The 20,005-nt window shown below is 40.4% G+C and overlaps 1 protein-coding gene across 1 annotated transcript in view; it reads left to right on the forward strand.

Annotated features, from left to right (window-relative positions):
• The window catches only part of LOC102870071, a 123,438-nt gene extending 106,225 nt beyond the window's left edge, over positions 1 to 17,213 (forward strand). The window contains exon 3 of the mRNA XM_006897135.1: positions 16,824 to 17,213. Within this exon, the coding sequence (XP_006897197.1) occupies positions 16,824 to 17,213 (390 nt within the window). The remainder of the gene's footprint in view (positions 1 to 16,823) is intronic.
• The last annotated feature ends 2,792 nt before the right edge of the window (positions 17,214 to 20,005 follow it).

Here is a 20,005-nt window from a genome sequence, read left to right on the forward strand (position 1 = left end):
AGTCACCATGAGTCAGAGCTCACTGGGAGGCAACTAACAAGAAAAATCAAAACCAAGATGTAGGCAAAGTTCACTTTGTGAACTATAGAGATAAGTGAGTCCCCAAGAAAAAATAAAAAATTGGCTACTCCTTTTCTGAACCCTTGGACAATATTGTATTGTGAGATCAGAAGTTGCCTTGTTAATGAATGAGATACCAAACGAGAATGTGCTAAGATGAATGAATATGTGTACACGTCACGGAAAATGGCCTAGCTCAATGGCAAGAGAGATGTTTTCCAATACTCAACCTTTGGCTCAACTCACACTTGATGGTTAAATCCCGTGAGTCTCAGACACTGAGGAGGCTTCCATGAATCCATTCTTTAAATACATTTAGTGCTGATCCTTTAATGTTTCAGTGTGATTTCTACTAACCGAGATCATCTTTCTAGCTTTCTCATAGAGAAATCTCTTTCATAGCCACTTACATTTGTTTTACAGAATGCTAATTAGAAACATCATTGATTGCCTGCTTACTATGTACTGGAATACTCCATGCCTTGAACATGATTATTTCATTTTAAGCACACAGCTTCTCTGAGTGTATCACCAGTAGAAGAAATCATATGCCATCATCACAAGCCATTTCGTGTGCCATTCACAGAAAGGCTACCTATGTTATCTTTATTATTATTTATGTTGTGTATATGAGTGTATATGACTTGAGGATGTATTCAGATGGTCAGGGTAGTGTAGCAGAAACAACACAAGCTACATCCAGGCGTGGTTCATTCTCTCCTCCTTTTGCTGTTGGTGTGATAAAATAGAAACCTTTTGTCCTTGTGTCCCTGTAGCAGTAGATATCGCTAATGGACTTCTTCAGAGTTTCCAGATCTCACTCTTAACCCACCACATTACAACTACTTTACAGAAGTTACTTTGAGAATAATATATGAAACCAATTACCACTGAGTTGACTCAGACTTACGCCGACCCCATGTATTTCAAAGTAGACTATGTTCCATGTTGACTGTCTAGTAGTCTCCTTTCAATGACTGATTTTGGATAAATAAGTCTTTCTTCTAAGTACCTCCGGATGAATTTGTTCCTCTAACCTTTTATTCAACAGCAGAATATGTTAACTGTTTTCACCAACGAGGACATCAATCAATTAAAACAACCTTTATGAGTGAAAATTACCATAAGGGAGTATGTCTTAGTTATATATTGCTGCTGCTGCTGCTGCTGCTGCTGTTGTTGTTATGTGCCATCGAGTCGTTTGCGACTCATAGTGACCCTATGCACAACAGCCCTAAACCTTGCTCTGTCCTGCGCCAACCGCACTGCCTCTGACACACCCATCCCGATTACCCCAGTCACCAAATCAATCCATCTCATAGAGGGTCTTCCCCTCCTGCGCTGTCCCTCCACCCTCCCAACCATGATGTCCCTCTCCAAGGACCCGTCCCTCCTGGCAACATGTCCAAAGTATGTCAGACGAAGCCCCAGAATCCTTGCCTCCAAGGAGTAGCTTGGTTTAATCCTCTCCAAGATGAATCTGTTTGTTTTCCTGGCAGTCCATGGTACATTTAGTACTCTTCTCCAGCACCACAGCTCAAAGGCATCAACTTTCCTTCTGTCCTCTCTAGTCATTGTCCAACTCTCTGATGCATAACAAGCGATTGAAAAAACCATGGCCTGTATCAGGCGCACCTTAGTCTCCAGAGAGACACCGTTGCTCTTGAGTACTTTAGAGAGGTCCCTAACAGCAGACTTTCCCATTGCGATACGCTTTTTGATTTCCTGACTGCTGCTGCCAAGAGTGTTGACTGTGGAGCCGAGCAAACTGAAGCTGTGAACAATCTCAATCTCTTCGCCATCCATCCTGATGTTGCCAGTTGGTCCAGTGGTGAGAATCTTTGTCTTCTTGACATTTTGCTGCTATAATGGAAATATAAAAAATGGATGCCTTTAACGAACAGAGATTTTTCTCTTAGTTTAGTAGGAGGCCAGCTGTCCAAATTCAGCATGCCAGCTCTAGGAAAGGGCTTTCTTTCTGCGCTGATTTTTTTGTCTTCAGTATTAGTAGGCCTGACATGCCTTGATCTCTGTGTATCTTGGCCTTCCCTGTGTAATGGAGATTCCTAGCACAGGAACCTGGGTTCTGAGATCATGCTCTATTCCTGGCTCTTCTTTCTCGGTAATACTGAGGTTCCTCTCACTAATCCTTCACTCTCTCTCTTTATCTTTTAAAGATGCCATGCCTCAGCTGAGTGTTTTGATTGATGATGTTACATCCCACTCTAATCCTGTTACAATTGATTGGTCACATTCTAGATCACATCATAGAGGCTGACTAAATAATTGCCTCTAATCTATCTCATTAACACCATAGAGGTTAACATTTACAACATAACTTAGAGGATAATTACATAATCCTGAGAATCATGTCCTAGACAAGTTGACACATATTTAGGGGAACACAGTTGAATCCATGACAAAGTGTTAGCATTGTGGATGTATTAACTACAGCTATTTCCTCAGAACAATAGTATCAGAAAATCCTCAGGAGAGGATACTTGTTTGAATCCACTATCTCTGAGCCCTCTTTTCTCCACTAGAAGATACAGATTTTTCAGATGTTGCTGCCATCTCCATAAATGATTCTTCTATGCAGTCTTTTCCTAGTCTAGGTCCCATTAATCTGGGAATTTCAGACACATACAATTAGAATGAATAAACAGTAATCACCAAAGGGCCAATTCTGTGGATAAGTCATGTAGCATAACGTAAAGTGGGATAATACATTGTATATTAATGTTGTTAAAATGAATACTTGATAGTAATCCCAAGAAAGGCTATTTACCATCAGCACTTGAATCAACAGGAACAGTGTGGAAGCCAAAGCAATTTGCATCGCATGAAAACACTCAGGTTTGCCACCGCTGATGAATTATCAAAGGCTTTGGCTGTGCTCAATGCACAGTCTGTTTAATGTTTACCTAAAAAGCAATGGGCCAGGGATGTACACAGCGTGCCTTGAAAATGACAAGTGACAGAGGTCAGTGATGATGCACAAAGCAAACAAAGCAAATATATTTCACTGGCCATCTCCTCCTAGACTAACACACCTGCCCTTTGTCCTCTCCCTCATTTGAATGGTTCTTCCGATCTGGAGCTGGGTGCAAAGAGACACTTGGAGACATCGGTACTCATTTGTTTCCACTGTCCCTGCCCACTCTCCCTGGTGTGTCGTCTGAAAAGCAGCATATGTTTTATTCCGGTGACAGCTTTTCTCTTGCTGTGTGTCAGAAATGATACTTTCATTAGTGTCTTTTAAAAAAAATTAAAATTAATTTTAATGAAAGTTTACAGAGACTTAGGGTTTCCAGTCCTTCATTGTTGCACTTTTCTCCCTGCCCATCCCCCTCTCCCTCAATTCACTCTTCTCCTTGAAAAGTAAAACTCTTTCATTGTATTGCAATCTCCCTCCCCTCAAGTTCACTCCACTGTGCAGCCCTCATTCCGGATTTCTGTAATGACAAGAATACCCAATCATATCTCCCTTTTAAGCATTTCTCTACCTCATCTGTTTCAGTGCCGTATACATCACTCCTCCCCTCCTTCTCTGTCTTCCCTCAACCCGGATGTCAGTCCTGTTTCATAATAGTGACAATATGCAGTATCTGTCCTTTTGTGACTGAGCTATTTTACTCAGCATAATGTCCTCTAGAGTCATCCACTTTGCATAATATTTTGTAAGTTCCTTGTTTTTGAATGCTGCATAGTATTCCATGGTGTGAATATACCAGAACTTCTCTATCCATTTGTTTGTTGATGGGCACTTGGGTTGTTTCCAGGTCTTTGCTATTGCGAACAAAACCACAATAAACATGGGTTTGCATATATCTGCTTGGGTAGTATAAGTCTTGAGCAAACATTCTTTTTATCTCAAGCTCACTGTGAAAGCCCAACTATTTTTTTTAACCTCCTCTCCTTCATCAAGACTTAGTAACATAATCTGTGATCCTGCCAATCATTTACACAGTTTGTGCACCCTATGTCGTTAATGCTGCAAGTGGTTTGCAATTGGCTCTTAGCCTTAAGATTGGCAATTTGAATCCATCCAGCAAGAGTGCTATGGAAGAAAGTTCTGGTAATCTGCTTTCATAAACATCACAGTCCAGCCAAGTGTGTGGAGCAGTTCTACCCTGAAACATATGGGGTCACCATGAATCTCCATCAACTGGAGAGCAGTGGTTTTGGTTTTCTGACTTTTCAGTTGATTGTTCATCAATTCTGACTTGACGGTACATGACAACATATTTCTAGGATGTTTATTTTGATTCAGAGTGACCTAATATGAGAGCAGAGCACTGTCCATACAGTTGTGTAGGCGGAAATCTTTACAGGAGCAGTTTGCCATGTCTCTCCTTTGAGGATTCACTGTGTGTGTTCAGACTTCTAATGTTTTGGTTAGCAGTCCAGTGCTTAAATGTTGGACCCCCAGAACACCATATTTATTGCAGGAAAATTCAGCTTTGCGTTAGTAACCGAAAAGAGGAGAGGCAAATATGAAAGCATGCCACAATTCCACTCCTACGAGACTGAGAATACAAATAGAGAAGCTTGTAGGCTCTTTGCAGGCTTCTCAATTGCTGAGCATTTTTGTTTTTTTATATGTACCAAGTGAAAAGTTTAGGGTTTAAAGATAAGTAGTTTTCATAGAACATGGCTCTTGAATACAAAGTAGCTGTTTTATCAGAAACATGACCCAAGAATCAGCAATTCCTTCCATTGTTGGAAGGGAAACTGGCTGTGTTGAGTTAATTGCACTCCTTCCCAAGGGATTTTGAGACTAGTAACTTACTCTCTATCTTAAAAGGTAGGACCTGCGTGCCATTGTCATGAGGGAATCGTGTATAAGCACCATTGAAGCTTGTTCTTTTAAACTTTTAGAGATTTGGGATCCCTTGGTAGTTTAAATAGTTCCCAGGCTTCACTACTAATGGAAAAGTTGGCAATCAAAATGAATCCACAGTCACCTAGCAAGAAAGACCTCGTGATCTAGCAAAACCTCAGTAACGGAAACCCTATGGGGAGCGTAGTTCTGCTCTGACTCACAAGGGGTCTCTAGAAGTCAGTCAACCCAGTGGTAGCTGCTTTAGCTGTTTGCTTATTTTGTTTGTTTCTAGCAGATTTTACACTTCTTGGAGTCTTACCAGAAATTTAACATTATTCTACCAAACTCTTCTTTCCTCACTAAAAAAAAAATAAAAAAATTAAAAATAAATAAAAAATATTCTTATGTCTAGATCTTGATTTTTTTTTTTTTTTTACTAAGGCCAGGATTTTCAAACTCAATGAACATGTAGATTTTTTGGGGGAAAAATCATGGACCCCAATGAGGACATAAAGAATTTTTATCAAAATGTTAAATATGTTGTGGTTGTGGTTGTTGTTAGGTTCTGTCGAGTGTGACTCATAGTGATCCTATGACTAGTCAAACCGAACACTGCTCTACTCTGTGCCGTCCTCACTGTCTCTGAAATAATTGAACCTGTTGCTGCAGTAACCCTGTCAATCCATCTCATTGGGGGTCTTTCTCTCCTTCACTGACCCTCCATTTTTCTAAACATGATATCCCTTTCCAGCAGCACCTAGCTACATGTCCAAAGCATGAAAGATGAAGCTTTGCTATCCTTGCCTTTAGGGAGGACTCTGGCTGCACCTTCACCAAGACTTATTCGTTCACATGGCAGTCCATAGAATAGTCAGTATTCTTTTCCAGAACCCCACCTCAAAGGCATCAAAGGCATCAATTCTTTTTCTGTCATCCTTATTCATTGTCTAGCTCTCTGATGCACATCAAGTGATCGAGAAGATCATTGCTTGAACCAGGCACACCTTAGTCTTCAAACTGGCATCATTGCTCTTCAGTATTTTTAAGAGATCCCTGACAGCAGACTTGACAAATGCAATATGCTTCCTGATTTTTTGCCTATTGATACCAAAAGTGTTGATTGTTGATCTGACGAAGATTAAATTATTGCCAGTGTCAATACTTTCCCCCATATATCATAATGTTGACTATTGGTCCTATAGTGAGGACTTTGCTTTCTTGATGTTGAGATGTAATACACACTGAAGACTGCAGTCCTTGATCTTCTGCAGCAAACTTTCCATGTCCTCCTCACTGTCAGCATGCAAAGTTGTGTCATCTCTGTAGAACACAGGTGAGCCTTCCTCCAATCCTGATGCCACAATTTTCTTCAGAGACTCAAGCTTCATGACTTACTTGCTCAGCATACATATTAAATAGAAGTGGAGAAAGGATACAACCCTGATGCATACCCTTTCTGATTTTAAACAACGCAGTGTTCCCTTGTTTGTTTCAGACAACAACCTCTTGGTCTAGATATAGATTTTGTATTAGCACAATTTAGTGTTCTGGAATTCCCATCCTTCTCCATATTAGCCACAATTTGTTATGATTCACACAGTCAAATGCCTTTTCATAGAAAATAAAACACAAACAGACATCCTTCTGGTATTCTTGGCTTTCAGCCAGGACAATCTGGTATCAGCATGATATTTCTGGTGTCATGGCCTCATCTATAGCTGCCTTCCACTTCTGATAGTTCCCTGTCAATGTACAGCTTTAGCTGGTTTTGAATGATCTTCAACAATATTTTGCTTGCACGAGCTATTAATAATATTGCTTGAGAATTTACACATTCTGTTGGATCAACTTTCTTTGGAATAGAGACAAATATACATCTTTTCCAATCAATTGATCCTCCAAATTTCCTTTCACAAACTGGTGAACACATCCAGTGCTGCATCTGTTAGTGGAAACATTTCCATTGGTGTTGAATCAATTCATGGGGCTGTTATATTTTTGCTGGTGACTTAGCGCAGCTTGAGCTTCACCCTTTATTACGTTTGGCTCATGTTCATATGGTACTGCTTGAAATTTTGCAATGTCAACTAATTGCTTTTGGTACAAGTGATTCTGTGCATCCCTTCCACCTTCTTATGATGCTTCCTGGATCATTCACAATTGTGTCCATAGCATCTCTCAATATTGCAACGTGAGGCTTGAATCTGTTCCTCAATTCTTTCAGTTGAGAAATGTCAAGCAAGTTCTTTCCTTTCTATTCGATGAGTCAAGCTCTTTGCAGGTTTTTTTCTAATATTTTGCTTTATTTTATTGTACTGCTCTATGAAATCTTTGTTCAGCTCTTTTACTTTGACATCTCTTCCTTTTGTTTTGGCTTCTTAAACTCTAATGCATCTTTCATATTCTCTTCTGACATCCATTTTTATATTTTTTTCCCTTCTCTTTCTTTATAATGACCTTTTGTTCTCTTATGGGTGATATCCTTGATAGCCTTCCACAGTCTCTCTGGTCTTCGATCATTGGTATTCAATGCTTCATACCTGTTTTTGAGATGTTTCTAATATTCAATTGAGATAGACCCAAGTTCATATTTCCATATGACCTACTAGTTTTAATTTTATTCAGCTTCAATTTAAACTTGCACATGATTAATAGATAGTCTGTTCCACAATGGGCATCTGGTCTGGTTTTGACTGTAGATATTGCACTTCTGCAAGCATTCTTTCTGCAAATAAACTCAGTCTGATTTCTGTGCAATTCATCAGATGAGGTCCACGTATAATGCTGCCATGTGTGTACTTTTTTAAAAAGTGTTTGCTATAAATAAATCATTGAGTGCACAAAATCTAGTCATTCAAACTTTGGCCTCATTTCTGTCACCAAGCCCATACTTTCCAACTACTGTTTCTTCCTTGTTGTTTCCAACTTTTGCGTTCCAGTCATCAGTAATTGTTAATACATCCTGATTGTATATGTTTGGTCAGTTTTGGACTGCAAAGAGGAAGACTTCACTTGTCTTAGAAGCAATACAGCCAGGGTGCCCCTTAGAAACAAAGATGGTGAAACTTTGTCTTACTACTTTGGGTATATTGTTGGGAGGCCACTTCTTGAAAAGAGACATCACACTGGGAATTTACAAAAAAAAAAAAAAAAGGAAACCCTTCAACAAGATGGATTGACACAATGACTGTGATAATAATAATAATAATAATAAAAAATAATATCAGGCATTTTAAGAATGGTGTAAGATCAGGCACGGTTAAGATCTGTTGTTCATAGGATCACTCTGAGTTGTAGTCAATTCGATTGCACCTAAAACCAATATATATAAATATATTACAAATTCCGTTTTACTTGCTATTAGCTTCTTTCTACTCCACAGTCCTTCTTCAAGGCCCTATTCTTTGTTTCTCCTCAGGGATTTTGCTTTGGTAATCCCAGTCTTCTAGGTCATATAGCCTTGGTGTGCACTTGCCGTACAGGGGCAACTTGTGGTCGCTGTGAAGCTGAACACTGTGACACTGATGTGTCAAGTGTGATAATGGTTACACGTGGTAGACAGTGTTTGGTGGCGCTCCCCGGTTGAAACAAGCTTGGAAGCAGGAGTGGCATCCACTTCCATAAATAGCTTGACTCTGGAAACCCTATGAACCTGGAGACATGATGAAAGTCAACCAAGTGCCGAGGACTTTCGTTCATAGGGTCGCTATGAGTCTCCTATGACTAGACGGCACTGAACAACAACAATAATAATCCCAGCTGAATAGACAGTGAGCCAAAAACCCCCTCTCCTTTCAATCAGACCTAACTGGACTATAGTTGAACACCGAGTCTAACCAATGATCTATTATTCAGGTTTTCAATTGGAACACAAAGAAATCATATCAGTTAATCATCTCTGTTATCACTTGGTGGAGACCAAAACTTTAGGATTATGCAGACTTGTAGAATGGCCAGGGGTCCCTCCCGTTTTGTATTAGTCACCTTGAACTGTCCTACCAGCAGTTGGAGAGAACTAGCCAGGTATGTTCTCCAGACTCCTTGTATCATTACAGTACTGATTCAAGCCTTTAGTATCCTAGCCATATCTCTTAAGCTAGGGTTTATGGGCTCTTATCCTTTAAAAAAAAATTGTACTTAAATCCAGTCAACTCAAGTCAATTTCCATTTCTTGAAAGCCAAACAGTAAAGTACTCTTATCATTGACTTCTCACTGTGCTAAGTTTAAACACCTTTGGTAAAAATAAAAATGTAAAGAATTTAGGGGGGAAAAAATCCAGTAAATAGTAGTTGTTATAAAAAATGTGGATTAATTAGTAATAAACTTGGCTTCCACCAGGGCCTAAACTGTAGTCTACATTTTCCTGCCCAGTAAACCAGGGTTCTACTTGCCATTAGCATGTCAAGATCACGTCTAAAGACTTCAGTCATTTGGGACCCTCTGCTTTGATACGCAACCAAGTTTCCCAGAACTTGACTGCCTCCCAACAGTAATCACTCAGTGACAGTTATTTTGACTGAGGCCATGACCCTGTAAAACTGATATTATAGTAGATACTCTTATCTAATTTGACTGAATTGACTGTTCCAGTAAGACTGGTGATACTTTCCTAGCTGGAGGATCCATCCTAATGAGCAAAATGCTGCCTCAATATCACAGAAAGATGTGAACATAGACTCATAAAGAAAATCTTTACAAATACTTCTCAGTGTCTCACAGATTCCCCAACACAATTACACATGAGAATACGCTGGAAGAAGTTAAACTTGGTCTATCTTTCCTTTACCATTATGGAATAAAAGTTCAATATTTCCAAACTGGGACTGTTTATTAATTGATAATATAATGACAATGAAACACACACACAGAGACAGAATACCCCTCTCTCTTTCTCTCTCTCTCACCCTCCCCCCCATGAATTCTAGGGAAGAACATGGTTTTAGTCACTCTACATCCAGGGTCCTCTCCACCCTCAGTACATTCTGACAGGATTCTATTCAATTTATGCACACATCCTCAAGTCATCATTTCTCTCTTTCCTCTGACAGGGAGTCTTAGACTGGGCCTCCTCTCCCAGAGGACCAGCCTTTCTCATCCCAAGCTGGAGAATGGGACCCCAATGTATCTGTGCCTCTGACCAGGTACCAGATAAGAAGATCAGAACTGTGATGGAGGCTTCTGTCCTCTTTCAGAGGAGTTGAGGAGAAGGGTCCCCAGACAAGTGCAGTCCCCGACAGCTGACTCATTGGTGATTGGCACCTAGGTTTAATGGGTCTGGCTTCAGGGCCTGAGACCAGGCACACTGCCATTTCAACAGATGGGCACATGGGTTACATAGCCAACAGATAATGTATGAGCAACAAATGTGTTTGTTAAGGGCAGTTTTCCCAAGCAGGAGAATCAAAATGGACCATCTCGAGGCTCTATGCTGGTGTTACTTTCCTCTCTGGAAACCTACTGGAGGCTGTGGTCGCAGACATGAGGGAGGCGCCCATGCAAATAGCATCTGATTTCTTTTTCTAAATTTTATTTTATTATTTGTGTGTGTGCCATCAAATCGGATCTAACTGGTACAGGAGGAAATTGTCCCTCCTTCTCCAGAGAGGATCTGGGGGATTCGAACCATGTACCTCTGGGATTGCAGTGCAGCTTCTTGCCACTGGGCCACCAGAGCTCCCTTAGTATCTGATTTCTTCAACTGAGGCAAGGGAGGAGTGGAAAGAGAGAACAGGGAAATAGTGCCCCCAAGGGACAAACCAAGATGCCACCCTCTATGTTCAGCAAAAGTTAATAGCAGAGAATGAATGAATTTGGAGCCATTGATCTGTGAATGCTTGTCTGTCACAAAGCTGAGAAGTTGTGCAAATTCATTTCAGGACACTCATATAGCCATGATGAGCTTGGAGGAAGGACTGGATGTGTGCAGGACAGTGGTGAGTGCCATGGGATCATTCCTCTGGAAAGTAAGCACCTCTCTCTTCATGAAGATTCACTATTATCCTAACGAGTGTTTCAGGGATCATAAGTACCCAGCATGTCTGCTGACGTTGTTTTATCTTGTGCTCATGGCAGAGTCCCCTAACTGATGACATCGTTTTAAATATTTTCTCATAAACATCAGAGAGGGCTTCAAAATGTCTTCTTAATAGGTAGTACATGACAGATTAGTTACTAGAAAAAGAACATCATAATTGATGATAAAAGAAAATCAAACTTGCAGAGGATTAGTGAAATCGAAGGAAATTCTCAATGAGATGGACTCACACAGTGGCTACAGTGGAGTTGTGTGGTATGATTGAGCTTGAAAAAGGCACACAATGGAGCGCACTTTCATTTTATTACATATAAGGTCACTATGAATCAGAGTCCACCAGCTTCTGCTTTGGATGAGGGGCAATCCGCTCCCATGCAATTTACTGCCTCTGAAAATCCACTCGAGGGCCAGCCATGAGTCCGTTTTGATGGCATGGTATACAACAACAAAAACAACAATGGAGTAGGGTCAACTAGACAGAAACTAACAGTAACATGACCATAGTTTAAACACTAGAAATGACAACATAATATACTTGTGAAATTTCTCTCCATGCTTGGCCTATAGCTTCTTATCTCCTTCCCATAAAGGGGCCAAAGTTCTCAGTCTTAGAATCTTTTCTAAAACAGCAAATACCTTTTAAATGATAGGGCAGAAGAGATACAACTGATTTCCATTCTGCATCTAATATTTCCATTTCCAAAGAGTAGCCCAGTATATTTCTCGTTATAGTTCTTTGTCACTAATGCAATAAATATTATAATAAAATATGCAAAGAGCCAGAGACTAAAGAGGAAGAGATTACATGGGATTTATTAAGCAGAAAGAACTGAAACACAAATTCAAGCCTTGAGTTTCAGTCCTTTGAAGTGCTTTGGGAGAGATCTCGAATGATCCAGGAAGCATCAAAAGAAATGGAAGGAAAACAAAGAGTCATTGTACCAAAAAGAATTCATTGACACAGAAAAATTCCTGGAAGTATTATGTGAACAAGAGCCAACGGTAATAAAGTAAGTGGTTAGACCTGTGTTGAAAACGTTGGGGGCTGTGGGGAGGCTCCAGGAATTGACAGGATAATAATGGACATATTTCAACTAACAGATGCAACCCTAGACAGGCTTTGCCAGGAAATTTGGAGGACAGCTGCCTGGCCAACTGACTGGGAAAGTTCCCTATTTATGACAATCTCCAAGAAAGATAATCTAACAAAATATGCAAATTATTTAACAATATTGTTAATATCACAGGCAAGCGAAACATTGCTGAAGATCATCCCAAAATGGCTAGTGCAGTACATTAATAGAGGATTTCCAGAAATTCATGCTGAATTTAGAAGAGATTATAAGGCCCATGTCAGAAGGATTCTGGCTGAAAACAGAGAATACCAGAAGAATGTCTATCTGGTTTTTTTTATTAAAAGGCATTTGACTGATTGCATTATAGCAAACAATGGCTAACGTTGAAGAATAAGAATCTTGGAACCTAATTGTGTCTATACAAAATCTATACCCAGACCCAGATGCTTTTTTCTGAATGGAGCAAGGGAACATTGCATGGTTTAAAATTAGGAAAAGTGTGTGTCAGGGTTGTATCCTAGCTCCACATCTATTCAATTTGTTGTTGTTGTTGTTGCTGTTGCTGTTGCTGTTACGTGCTGTCGAGTCACTTGTGATTCATAAGAACCCTTTGTACAATAGCCTTAAAACCTGCTCTATCCTGTGCCAACTTTACTGTCTCTGACACATCTACCTTCTCTTGCTCTTTCTCTGTCCCTCCACCCTTCCAGGCATGATGTTCCTCTCCAAGGACTGGTCCATCCTTGTAACATGACTAAAGTATGTCAGACAAAGCCTCAGAATCCTTACGTCCAAGGAGCAGCCTGGTTTCACCCTCTCTAGGGTGAACCTGTTTGGTCTTCTGGCAGTCCATGCAGCTCAAAGGCATCAATTATCTTTCTGTCATCCCTAGTCATTGTCCAGCTCTCTGATGCATATAGCAAGCAATTACGAAGACTATGGCCTGGATCAGGCACACCTTAGTCTCTAGACTGACATCATTGCTCTGCAGTACTCTGGAGAGGCCCCTGACAGCTGACCTTCCAATCTGTATACTGAGCAAATAATTTATGAAGCTGGATTTAATGAAAATTAATATGACATAAGGATTGGAGGAATATGCATCAATAACTTGTGCCGTGCAGATGATACAACTTTGCTCACTGAAAGTGAGGAGGACTTGAAAAACTGCTACAGAAGGTCAAGGGCTATAGCCTTCAGTATGGATTACATCTCAGCATTCAGGAGACAAAAATTTTCACCATTGGGCCAATAAGTAACATCATGATAGTTGGAGAAAGGAGTGAAGTTGTCAGTGATTTCCTCTTGCTTGGATCAACAATCAACAACCTTGAGAGTCAGGATATTAGTGGATGCATTACATTATTAGTAAAGTCAGCTGTCAGGGATCTCTCTGGAGTACTGAAAAGCAATGATGTCAATCTGAAGAATAAGTGCACCGAATTCAGGCCTTAGTCTTTTCAATCATTTGCTACGTGTCTAAAAGCTGGACCGTTAATAAGGGTGGCAGAAGAAGAAGTGATGCCTTTGAGTTCTGGTATTGGAGAACAATACTGAATATTCTCTGGATTGGCAGAAGAACAAACAGATATGTCTTGTGAAAAGTGAAGCCAGAGTGGTCTTTGGAGGCAAAGAGAGTATGGGAAGCCAAACTCTACACCAAACATTATTTGAAAACCCTTGTTCAGGAATTGAAGGAATTACAGATATATAAGTTGGGATTTCTCTTGTGGCAGATCCTAGAAAATGAGCTGTTTGTTCCCTGCAAGACAGGAGACAGCAAGGGGCCCCCTACAGAGGGGGTGTTACTTTCTGAGCTAGAGTTCACCCTGAGGCATCAAGGTTAATAGTTGGGGGTAAACCAAATTCTTGCATTTGTGTACCCCTCCTTCCTGAGTCAAGCAGAAGGTTTTCAAAAGAAAGAGCTTGGCTTCATTTGCATTGAATTCTCTTTGTGATTTACTTCCTGATAATTTTCAATAAAGACACAGAGAAGCTTGGCTTGGGGTCTTCAGTCGAGAACTACTGGCCCCCTGTTTTATGCTCTCTGCTCTATCACATTCCTGGCTGTTTGTCTTATTATTAATAATTATAAAATTATTCCATTCTTTGGAACCCTCGATCTGCAGCAGAGAGTGATACTTTGGACATGTTTCTAGAAGAAAATACTACTTGAAATGGGACATCATGCTTGGAAAGGTGAAGAAGGGTCAGGGAAAGAGAGTAAGACCCTCAACACCATGACAGATGGAGAAAATATTCAGTTTCCAACAATTTCCTCTTTCTTGGACCCACAATCAACACCATTGGTATCAGCAATCAGGAGATCTGCATGCATATAGCAATGAGGAAAATCTGCTGTCAGGGACCTCAGTAAAGTCCTCGTGGGTGATGGTAGTTTAAAGACTAAAGCACCTCTTATCATCCCATGGTCTTTCCAATTAACTGCTGTGCATCTGAAAGCTGGACAATGGATAGGGATGACAGGAATTGTCTCAGAGAAAGTGTAACCAGAGTGCACCTTGGAGGTAAAGATGGTGAAGCTTCTTCCCACCCACTTTGGGCTTGTTGTTAGGAGAGGCTAACACATCTAGGAATTCCTAAACTGCACAGTGTACTGCTAAAGTGTGTGCTATGAAGAAGGAAAAAGAGGCGTTTAGCTCAATTCTGGCTTGTTGTTAATAATGAGAGACTTCTTGACCTCAGAGATATTAAACTCTGGAGAAAAATGTGTATTTGATGCCGTGGAATAAATGCTCCAATAATGTTGACCCTGTGCTGAGTTCTGGGGGATATTTTGTGACCAAGGTAAAGCTTAACAGAAAAGTTGCAGTACTGACTTTGTAAAGTGTGTTTATGATAATCTACAACATTCCCATACGTATAGGAGGGATAGGAGCATGGTAGCTATCAGGGGATCTAAATATGGCTGATTTGTCTGTAGCAAAGAACTTCTGTAAGTTTCACAAATTCATTTTGGCATCCTTGAACTTAGAAGTTCAAAGTAAACTGGACCACCAAAAGGTTACGTGTAACCAATTAAATTCCAAAATTTGTGTTTATTCAGCACAGTTAGGGATTCTTTCTTTTTCTATCCCTTCACATCTTGGCAAGACAGATAGGCACAGGAAGAGAAGTTCAGGAGTGATAAACGACTGTCCAGGGTGTCAAGGGACATTGATACTATACATATGACCTTAAAAATTAGCTTAATCCAGGTCGAGACCAGAACCACATACTGCTTTAAGTCCATGTACTTAATCTTGTTTGAATTGCAGAGCTTGCCTTCAAATAGTTGTGAAACAGAACAAAATTGAAAAGAACGCATTGGTGAGCATTTAAAAATATTCCAGAAAATTATGAACATGCGCCCTCGAGAGAATTATCTAACGTCCTGACTCCTGGCTTCCCTCCTTAGAGGTTCCTCACCGCTTTGCCCTCTGCTTTTAAATTGAAAACACTTCTTATGTAAACAAAGAGACTTTCTTCAATAGGAGACAAACTCTGGACTCCCTTTGGGGGTGCACTTTGGAGCGGTGTTCTGTCTTCTTAACACCTAGGGAAGACTAAGTGGTAATCAATTGTGAAATCTGCCTGAATCCAGAGGCTCAATGAAGGTGCTTTGAAGCACATCACTCACAGAGCTTGATTTTCTGTTATTCAGTGCCAAGAGATATTATCTCAGCAGCAGGGTGATGTCTAATTTATACCAAATTGTTAGCTGAAATCTATTAAAGTTTATTAGCACTGTCTCAGACTACAGTAACATCTCACTGCTCCTGTTTAAATTGACCAGCTGCTTTAACTCCATCGGCTTTGAGACTGCGATAAACTGGAGTCTACAGGAGCCCTCCATTAGAGCAGGGGAGAATGAAAGCAGATGAAATTCTCTCAAACTGGCTCAGACTCCGTCTCTTTCAGCGATTATTCCATTACCGACAGGATGGGGAGCTGCCCTCAGATTTATAAAGCACTCGTCAATGAGCTGGAGCTTCTTGCAGAGAGGGAAGCGTTCTCAGAATTGTGAGAGCAATAGCGTACAGCCATGGCTTGGGAGAACATGGATATCTGAAAGAAGAAACTGAATTGTTCGGCATTCCCCAGATTCCCAGCAAGTATATGAAGTAGACGACACTTCTGGTTCGATGGTCAAAGATCTAATGAGAGATGTCTTGTCTGTGGAATGCATTGTACCTGTTCCTACGGTCAGGCCAGAAGAAATTAGAGCATAAACATTTAGAAGTAGTTAAAAAGAGATGAGTAACTTTGCACATGCCAAGTGTGGGGTTGGTTAGGATAATTCAGGGCAGCAGGAGCACCAGCCTCCAAAGTCACTCAGGTGTAGTTTGAAAACTGACCTCATTGCACACTGGCTGCACAATCTTGAAAAAGCAGCTTCAGCATCCCTCGCTGTTTACTCTTTCTTCACATCAGTTTTAATGAGTATTTGGATGTTGTACAGTAGTGTCCAGATGGCCTCGGGGAACATAGTTAATGCATAACCAAAATTAAACCTAGTCCCCTGCCTTTGACTTCTGCCTAATGTTTTAAAACCATATACTAAGTCTCTCTTCATTTTTCTCTATATTATCTGAGCTCCATCATATTCATTATCTTTTCCAGTCTGACACAAATGCACAAAAGTAGGTAGGGAAGGAACTTAGAGCCCTGTTTTGTATATTATGAACACTTTGGCTTAGAGGAGTTACGTGGTCTTCCCAAGATCACATGTTGATGTAGGTGAGGTAAGAAGACAGGGCTACTCTTTCTTGGCTCCATCTTCACGGAATCGGAAGCTTGGCTGGCATTACAGTTGCCGTCTTGCAGCTTTTTGTTCGCGCCCAGGAGCTGCACACCCTCGAGGTGACAGGCCAGGAGACCGTCTCGCAGATCAAGGTTCATGTAGCGTCGCTGGTGGGCATTGCCCCTGAAGATCAGGTTGTGCTCCTGGGAGGCACTCCGCTGGAAGATGAGGCTATCCTGGTCCAGTGTGGGGTAGAGCCCCTGACCACTCTGGAAGTAGCTGGCCACATGCTTGGAGGTAAAGTCCATGGTTCCTTGGCTTGTGCTGGGAAAGTGAGAGATCAGACTCCCCAGGTGGCTAAACAGGAGAAGAAGAAGACTGGCCTTGCTAAGCGGCATATGCAGTACAACCGACGTTTTGTCAATGTTGTGCCTACTTTTGACAAGAAGAAGGGACCCAACGCCAACTCTTAAGTCCTTTGTCATCCTGGCTTCCCTTAATAAAGCCACTTAGTCCAATAAAAAAAAAAAAAGACAGGGCTACTAAGTCTTGCTCCAGTGTTATTTTTATTTTAACTTGGCCCTTTTCTTCATTTTAAATGGGATTTATTGCAGTTTGAGAAGGGATTCACGTTCTAGAAAGGTAGGAAGAACAATATCAAATTTGAAGACCACAATAGGACTAGAATTGGACCATGAGTACAAAGTTCCCAGTTGCTCAGAAGCAGTTAGAGGTACCTGGCGTATAATAAAAGGATATGGAGTGAATAAAGGAATGAGTCAGGCTAAACTCACTCTGTCAGGGTATCCAGAATGAAAATAGGAAAAGAGGATGTGCATGAAACTGTGTTCAATTGGAAGGAAAGTGAGAGGATGGCAGCACGTCTTCGAGTTTCTTAAGCTTGTGACCAAAACTATTCAATAAGCACTTGTTTTTTCTTGGTTTTCTTTTCCTTTCATTGTGAACATTCCGTGTTTATTTCCAGTCTTGTCCATATAGACACAGAACTCTCATAACTAAGACCTGTGCAAGATACAAATGCAAAAAAGAAAAACCAAAAACTTTTTCATTCCTAAACAAAATTCAGATAGAAATCATTAACATGATCATAATCTTCAGAGACGCTGAATTTAGTTTCTCTGTAAGTTTCTAGTAAGAGAGCAAATGAAGCCCACGACTGTTAATTCAAACTCATGGTAACCTCCATTTGTTGCGGAATTACTACTCCACTGAATTCCTTGGCTGTGGATATTGCACCATAACGCTGAGAAGTCAATAAGCACTTGTAAAACACACTCTGCTTTGAACCAGAGGAGTCAGATCACTGAGAGAGAAGGCATCCGGGGGCCTTGGACTGTTGAGCCTCAGGGGCAGGGCTCTCTGAGTAGTCAGCTCCACTTTCTACTTCCTTCAGATTGTGAACATCAAGGCCTTTCAGAATTCTCTCTATTTCCAGAACGTAACACTGCAGGATCTAATTGCAGACCCTGCCTCCCTGTGATAAACATATGCCATTAACTCCACTTTGCAACCAAGAAAAATGAAGCTCAAAAGATGAATCCACACACATATTCTATCACAAAGATTAGATATTAAAATCCTATTCCATGCTGGCAGCACTATCCTAACTGTGGGGGATATTTTGATTGTAGGATAGGCAATGCCCCTGTCTTCAGTGAGCTGACATTCAATGTTTGGAAGAAATCTAATTTAAGAAAGGACCTATTTGGAAAATTGAGAAACTAAGCTGAGACTTAAAGGATAATGAGAAAAAAAACAGTGGTGGTTGTTATTTGCTGCAGAGTCAGCCCATCACATGAGTCAGGGACAATTCAATCCCTAAAGGTAAATATTTGTTCTTTAGTATTTTGAAGAAGTCCTTTACTGAAGATTTACCATTCTCACATATATGATATCTGGCTTTTTCCATGAACATTGATTGTGAATACAAGTCAAATACAATCATTAACAACAACAGTCTTTTCTCTGTTTCCTGTGATATAATTTATTCATCCAGTTGTGGAGACTTTTTTGTTTGTTTCAAGTTAAGGTGCAAGCCATACTGAAGGCTATAATCTGTTCTTCATCAGTAAATTCCAGTTATTGATGGATGTTTACAGCTGCTTCTCCTCTTTCAGAATCATTCTTAATCTACAAGTAAAGGTCTTGTATCTACTATACTTTATTTCATTTGTATAAGGTTACAGGCATTCATCAAAACTCATCAGCTAGAAATTGTTAAAATGTGGATACTTGAGCTTATGCAAAATATACTTAAAAAGAAAATTAGTCTGAAGTTTTAAAACTTTCACAGTATTTTTAGATTTACTTATTATAATAAAAGTAACATATGTTCAAGAAGTTAATGCTATTGAACGTAAAGAATCTGAAAAAGCAAGTTTTTGTCTACATGTATATGTAACAAAATTTAAAATATTGTAATTGTTCATTCTATAATACTTGTTCTAACAATATCCCAAAACCGAAAGGTGAGCCTTAATCACTCATGATTTTACCACTGTTATAATTTCGTATCTCTGTCACACCTACTCCCATTACCCAATCACGGAATTGATCCATCTCATCGAAGATCTTCTTCTCTATCACTGTCCCTCTACCCTCCTAAGCATGATGTTCATCTCCAAGGAAGGGTCCCTCCTTGTAACATGGCCAAAGTATGTCAGATGAAGCTTCAGAATCCTTGCCTTCAAGGAGCAGCCTAGTTTCGCTCTCTCCAGGAAGAAACTGTTTGTTTTCCTAGCAGTCCATGGTATAGTCAACACTCTTCTTCAGCACCACAGCTCAAAGGCATCAATTCTCTTTCTATCATCTCTAGTCACTGTCCAGATCTCCGATGCATAGTGTACAATTTCTAAGACTATGCCCTGGATCAGGTGCACCTTAGTCTCCAGCCTAACGCCATTGTTCTTCAGTACTCTGGAAAGGTTTCTGACAGCTGACTTTCCCTATGCAATTTGTCTCTTGATTTACTGGCTACTGGTACCAAGAGTGTTGATTGTGAAGCCAAGCAAGCTAAAACTGTTAACAATCTCCATCTCTTTACCAATAATGATGGTGCCAGTTTGGTTCAGTGGTGAGAATCTTTGTTTTCTTGATGTTGAGCTTCAATCCATATTGAAGGCTACGGTCCTTGACCTTCTGCAGCAAGTGCTTCAGGTCCTCCTCAGTGTCAGCAAGCAGGGTTGTGTCATCTGCATAGCAAAGGTTGTTGATGAAACTTCCTCCAATCCTGATGCCACATTCC

This window comes from Elephantulus edwardii, unplaced genomic scaffold, assembly GCF_000299155.1.
Source record: "Elephantulus edwardii isolate Elephantulus edwardi_28Jun2011 unplaced genomic scaffold, EleEdw1.0 scaffold00201, whole genome shotgun sequence".
Lineage (NCBI taxonomy): Eukaryota > Metazoa > Chordata > Mammalia > Macroscelidea > Macroscelididae > Elephantulus > Elephantulus edwardii.